Source organism: Notothenia coriiceps, unplaced genomic scaffold (genome assembly GCF_000735185.1).
Source record: "Notothenia coriiceps isolate Sejong01 unplaced genomic scaffold, NC01 NC01_scaffold00027349, whole genome shotgun sequence".
NCBI lineage: Eukaryota > Metazoa > Chordata > Actinopteri > Perciformes > Nototheniidae > Notothenia > Notothenia coriiceps.
In genome coordinates this window covers 15,967-21,510 of record NW_011360050.1, presented here as the reverse complement: position 1 = coordinate 21,510, position 5,544 = coordinate 15,967, and the positions used below count along the sequence as shown (strand labels likewise).

Sequence of the window (5,544 nt, the reverse complement as noted above, 5' to 3'; positions counted from 1 at the left end):
AGCTACCCCACAGCACCCCCTAGAGAAAATCTCTGGCGCCGCCACTGAGAGAGAGAGATTGAGCGAGGCAGATAGCGTGTGCAGTGGTCTGCTTGCGCAGAGAGCAGGAGTTTGTGAGAGAGCCGGCTTGAGAGTCAATTTCTCTTCAAAATATAATTGATTGCCAGCCTCCCTTGTCCCTGGCTGGCTTGCTAGCTCGTTGGTAACGTAACTGATTTCTTCTAATGTGCCTGCATCTGGCGCTGAGTTGCCATATTCCTTTCATGAACCACTTCCTGATATCCATTGTTGCAGATAAATATAAATGATAATAGCCAAACTAACCTAGCAAGAGTAAACTGGCAGGCTGCTGTGCCGCATCTCCCTCACAAACCCACACGACTCAACCCAGCGAAAAACCAGTCTCGCGCGCAGCCTTTCATTCAGAATTTCATTCAGAATTTCATAGCAAAATAAAAAAATGATATTAAACTAATCTTTCAACATAGTTTAAAACAAAAATAAATATTAGGACGGAGCCCTACAAATAACGACCATAAACATAATAATAAAACAATTAAAATGTTGTATTCAGCCCTGATTAAAACTGTGGGCCCAAATCCTGGATGGTTCACAGTTTATTTATTTGTATTATAATATTTATTGGGGGAGGGCGGGAATGTGAAATGGGAGGGCCCTGGCCTCTCAACACACCATGTCCATACATTCCTCTTTGCAAACGACAGAACGGACCGACTTGCATAGAGTTGTGTATTCAATACATTGGTTACTTTCCAAGCTTAAGTTCTCTGGTCTTAACTCTTGATAAGGCTCACAATGTCCATGTGGTATTTTACTTTACACTGTAAGCTCAGCTACACTTTTGTTTTGAAAGTTGTAACCGGAAGCGCTATAAGGCTTGAGTCTCGCGGAGACGAACTTTTGGTGGACTGTGAACTCGCGACGAGATGAGTCCGACTGGCCGTGGGTCTTTCCTGTACTAACGTTTAACTTTCCTTCCTACCACCTCTTAAGTTAATATAGTGAGAGTCTCCCCTGTTCAGAGGTCAAATGAAAGCTGTAATTCTCGCCGCCGGGTACGGAACCAGGCTCCAGAGGGACGTGGCTGCCGACAGCAGCGGGAGGTTCGCTCACCTTGCTGGGACCGCCAAGCCGCTGCTGCCGGTGGGCCGCGGAGCGCTGCTCTCTCTCTGGGTCCGAGCCCTGACCGCGGCTCGCTGCGTGGACTGCATCCATGTGGTAGTGAGTGATGTTAGCAGAACAAACCACATATGTTTACTCAATCATCTCTATGGAATGGTTGAAAGTTACATACATTTATGAAAAAATACTGTAGGCTACTTAAGTAGGTAGGCTATTGGGGTATACGTAGTTTCTTTTAATGCTAGATTTCACTTTTATAACTATATTAGATAGTATTGTTATTTTAAATCCACTGCATTTATCTCACATCTTAAGTTCATTCACGTCAAATATATTAATACAAGAAAATGCAATTATGATATATATTATAACTGATTAAATTATGGTAGGAAATCCACACCCAGCTGTAGCCAAAACAGTTCAAATCAGCTCCAGTGATGCATCAATAATGATAATAAAACTTAAATGTATACATTTCTATTTAAGGTCTAATTTTGCTTAATGAGTACCTTGTATTATTTTAATATGTGTTAATGCTAATATGTTTGTATGTCATACATGTATGAATATAGGACTTATGTTTACAGAGTATTCATAATCCGTATTGTCTGTATTATTTCTTTAGACCTGATGACCTGAGTATCAGCTGTTGTACTTTCAAGTAACTTAGCATATTAATATATTTAAGCAAACATCATCACATTTGAAATAGGATGCGTTGTTAAAAAATAACCAAATACCAAAGAGTAGGCTATATAAATATATAGCTGTTGAAAAGAGTCATTAGTAAGCATCAACCTACATATAACCAATAACCTACATATTTGAGGAAAATCTAAAATCAGCCATTCTACATAATGCTTTTTCTTGAATTATCTGTATTGCTCTTTAGTACATATGGCATGATGCCAATAGAAATGTTTGCATCATGGATCGGTGATGCTGTTCCTAATAATGCAGTTTGAAGCCGACCTGAGGACGACCTCGCCACTCATCCCTTTCTCTCCACAGACCAACGCTGTTTACCATGCTGCGTTTGAAGAGTGGGCATCACATTTCACAAATGTCAAGATTCTCAGCGATCAGACGACAAGCAATGAAGTAAATATCATTTTAGAAATAATGCCATGCTTTGTCCCTGCCTCTCTTCTACAGCATCCTCTGCCTCTCTCCTTCCACAGGGCCGCCTCGGGGCTGTGGCCTGTCTGCAGCTGGCCGTCAAGCACTTCAACATAGAGGACCATGTCTTAGTTATTGGGGGGTAAGATAACATTACCAACAAAACCGTGCAAAGGTGTTGTTACAAATCAACATTCAAGATTCTCACAAGTCCCTTTGCATCATAACAGAGACACTCTGTTTAAAGAAGATTTCAGCCTGAAGAAAGTAAAAGAGAGGTTCAATGAGCTCCAGGCAGAGAGTGAGGACAGCTGTCTGCTGCTGTCCTACCAGTGCCAAGAGGAGGGTGAGTCAGATAAGACTTTGGCCCTATGGAAGCTATCTCCTCATTAAATATCAAACATGGATTTATCTTGTCTGTTTGTGTGTCTGTACAGAAACTAGTAAATACGGGATATTGGAAGTAGACAGTGATCTTCACGTCCTCTGTATGAAGGAGAAACCTCTTTCTGCAGAGACACAGTCGAGGAGAGCAGTAAGTTCATCACACACACTACTGCGGGCCAGATGGAGCCAACAGAGCTTCAGGTCTTTCAAAAAAGGGTAGAGCCACCTGAACAATTAATGTTCCACATCAGAAGAATAAGATGTTATTGTTAACCTTTTTTTAGTAGCCTGATTTATCAAGATAATAAATGATATTTGTTCTTTGGTTTCACATTGCTGCAGGTCTCCCTTGAAAAAGAGATCTACAGTATAATCTCAATGGGACCAATCTGGATAAATAAAGGTTTGAAATGAAATGAAATCCTTTGCAGTGGTGGGCTAATGATTCAGACTCAGAGGCAAAGTCCCGCCCATCTACTTCCGACCCATGGGACCTTATTTCGGAAAAATTATGTATTGAAGTCAATGGGGAGAGAAAACGTATCTTTCGATCCCGTTTGAATTGTGCCACGAATTACACATGTGATGTTTGTCAATCTTAAAAAATTATTTCCATTTAAAAAAAGTCACTGTTTGTCGTAAAACTGTTGAAATATAAGACTATGAAAAATACGCAACTAGAAAGACTACAAATCCCAGAATCCCGGTCCCGCATGCTGGCTCTTACGGAACCGACTAACTCCCCTTGTGTGTGTGTACAGCTCTCAACATGCCCAGACTTGTAGTGATTTTCACCTCTTTTAATACTTTTCGCCTCATTCTGAAAGAAAGAAGTGAAATGTGCTAACGTGACGGCCGTCTTGGTGTGTGGTGCGAGACGGGAGATGTTCATTGAGCGGTTTCACACACAAAAAAGTGTTACTTCACAGTTTTACGACACATTTTTTTGACTTGCAAAATTATCTTTTAAATTGACAAACATCATATGTGTAATTCCTGGCACAATTCAAAAGGGATCGAAAAATAATCTTTCTCTCGCCATTGACTTCAATAACATACTTTTTCCGAAATAAGGTCCCATGGAGCTCCCCCGGAAGGGGAGGGACTTCGCCTCTCTATAGACGTAGGTGGTTTCCCAAATGATGCTCTTATTCACTTTAGTTGCTAGTCTATTTCCCCTTCAGCAAGACGAGTACATGTACAAATACATCTTTACGGGATACCCAGGGTAATGAAATTCCTTGAAAAATGAAGAAAAACCAGAGATTAAACATTTTCAACATGTGTAGTGTAGAAATCTATACTTGAGGTAATAATCTCCTTTTGTTTTTCAGTGTCCCTGTTTCTATATGTTTTCAAAGAAAAGCCTTCCTCTGTTGGAGAACTTCCTTGAAGAGAAGAAGGTATATGAAATAATAGAAAGTCTCACACGTGTGCCATGAATGAAGAATAAAGTGTTTGTTTTTTTACCATTTTGCTCCACTTTGTATTCCCACAGGAGGCTCCCATTGAAGAGAAAGATGCCCCAGGAAACTTTGTGTCCTGGCTCATTCCCAGGTAATGTGTGCTGCCCCCCCGAGGTTTTACTCCTCATAATATAGTATTCCTGCTTAGTGACTAGCAGCTGTTTTTCTTTCTTTGATTTATTAAGGTGTTTCTTTATGATCATTCTACATGTATGAACAGTTTTAATACATGTAGGATTTACTCAGCTAAAGCTAACACACTTCTTTTTTTTTACAGGTTCCTTGTCTGTGTATTTTTCAATAAACGAGACTGTTTTGTTTCTTTTTTTTTCCTATAGGAAGCCAGTATACATTCATGAGATTTCTGGGCGTTTTGATGTCGGAAACTTGCCGTCCTATATTGAATGTGACCTGTACTTCAGAGAAACACTTCAAGATGTCGAGTCTTACATGGTGTAGACTAGGAAACAGAGATGAACTGAAGCACCATATTTATTTTTGCCATGTTCAAAAATGATCCAAGACCAGCAGATAATCAATCAATATTCACATTCAATCAAGAATTGTAACTGTAAATGTCATTTTCCAATTAATATTTTCTATTAAAAATTGATTTTTAAAGTCTCTTCATTACACTTTACTACTTGAGTTTTTCTACTCAGTGAGGAGTCTTGTGCATTTGTCGGAGGCCTTCTCCCGGTGGTCCTCCATCTTTGCAATGCGGGATCCAAACTGCATGGCTCTCTTGGGCAGGACAGCTGATTGGCTGAGGCCCAGCTGTCTGGCTGCCAGTCTCAGCAGCAGTTTCTCCCCGACGCCTCGTGGGAGGGACAGGTCCGCCTTCTCCCACACAGGCAGAGAGTTCAGGTAGCTCACCACATCTTCATCCAAGTAGGGAAATCTGCAGGGAGAGGCAGTGGTCAGATACTAGGCTCTAAATGGGATTTCAACAAAGCGAACCGCTTCAACACGTGTATTTCGGTGTATTCACGGCATTCATTTTGTTATTCTACAGTATTGTTGTTTTATAGTTATTTTTTAATGTAACCCAATTTGTGTTCTTTGAAATTGAAAAGGATATTGCATTGTGTTTGTTATTTTCGTTGCAGTTGTATATGTCTCCTATTTATGGACATGCTTTTATTTTTGAAGGAGAGGCAGCGCTGTTGACAGGAAGTTGTTGTTGCTTTGGAAACAATGTGATGGAGAAAAGTAATATCTACATATTTGGTTTTGGTTTTTATTAGGATCCCCATTAGCACTAGCATGAGCATTGGCTATTCTTCCTGGGGTCCTCACCCACACAAAACATACATAATACAAACCAGAACAGAACAACTCATCATTTCATGAAAAGTGCATGGTAAGGAAGTGAAAGCAAAAACAAAACAGAAAAAAATAGTACATCCTGAGACTGACCAAGGCACAC

The 5,544-nt window shown here is 40.3% G+C and overlaps 2 protein-coding genes across 3 annotated transcripts in view; one reads left to right on the top strand and one right to left on the bottom strand.

Moving 5' to 3' along the window:
* Positions 1–698: 698 nt before the first annotated feature.
* LOC104957556 (uncharacterized) lies at positions 699–4,741 on the top strand. Of its 2 annotated transcripts, XR_799676.1 has the most exons (9): positions 699–1,242; positions 2,155–2,244; positions 2,325–2,404; positions 2,493–2,608; positions 2,700–2,797; positions 2,992–3,052; positions 3,984–4,052; positions 4,148–4,206; positions 4,454–4,741. XR_799676.1 is itself a non-coding variant. In XM_010785200.1 (8 exons), the coding sequence occupies exons 1-8, from the start codon at positions 1,051–1,053 to the stop codon at positions 4,572–4,574; spliced, it is 825 nt and encodes a 274-aa protein (XP_010783502.1). In that variant the 5' UTR covers positions 702–1,050; the 3' UTR covers positions 4,575–4,741. The 2 variants fall into 2 exon arrangements, 1 of the variants encoding a protein (XP_010783502.1); XM_010785200.1 differs by lacking the exon at positions 2,992–3,052 and having other exon boundaries at positions 702–1,242.
* asnsd1 (asparagine synthetase domain containing 1) overlaps positions 4,590–5,544 on the bottom strand; it is a 16,025-nt gene continuing 15,070 nt past the window's right edge. Inside the window, exon 3 of the mRNA XM_010785201.1 lies at positions 4,590–5,016. Coding sequence (XP_010783503.1) covers positions 4,770–5,016 — 247 coding nt within the window. The 3' untranslated portion in view covers positions 4,590–4,769. The remainder of the gene's footprint in view (positions 5,017–5,544) is intronic.

Excerpts from the sequence above, each read along its gene's own strand:
- LOC104957556 (XM_010785200.1), top strand. The coding sequence starts at position 1,051 with ATGAAAGCTGTAATTCTCGCCGCCGGGTACGGAACCAGGCTCCAGAGG. Across the intron at positions 2,245-2,324 it reads ATCAGACGACAAGCAATGAA|GGCCGCCTCGGGGCTGTGGC; the intron begins GTAAATATCATT and ends CTCCTTCCACAG. Across the intron at positions 4,053-4,147 it reads ACTTCCTTGAAGAGAAGAAG|GAGGCTCCCATTGAAGAGAA; the intron begins GTATATGAAATA and ends GTATTCCCACAG.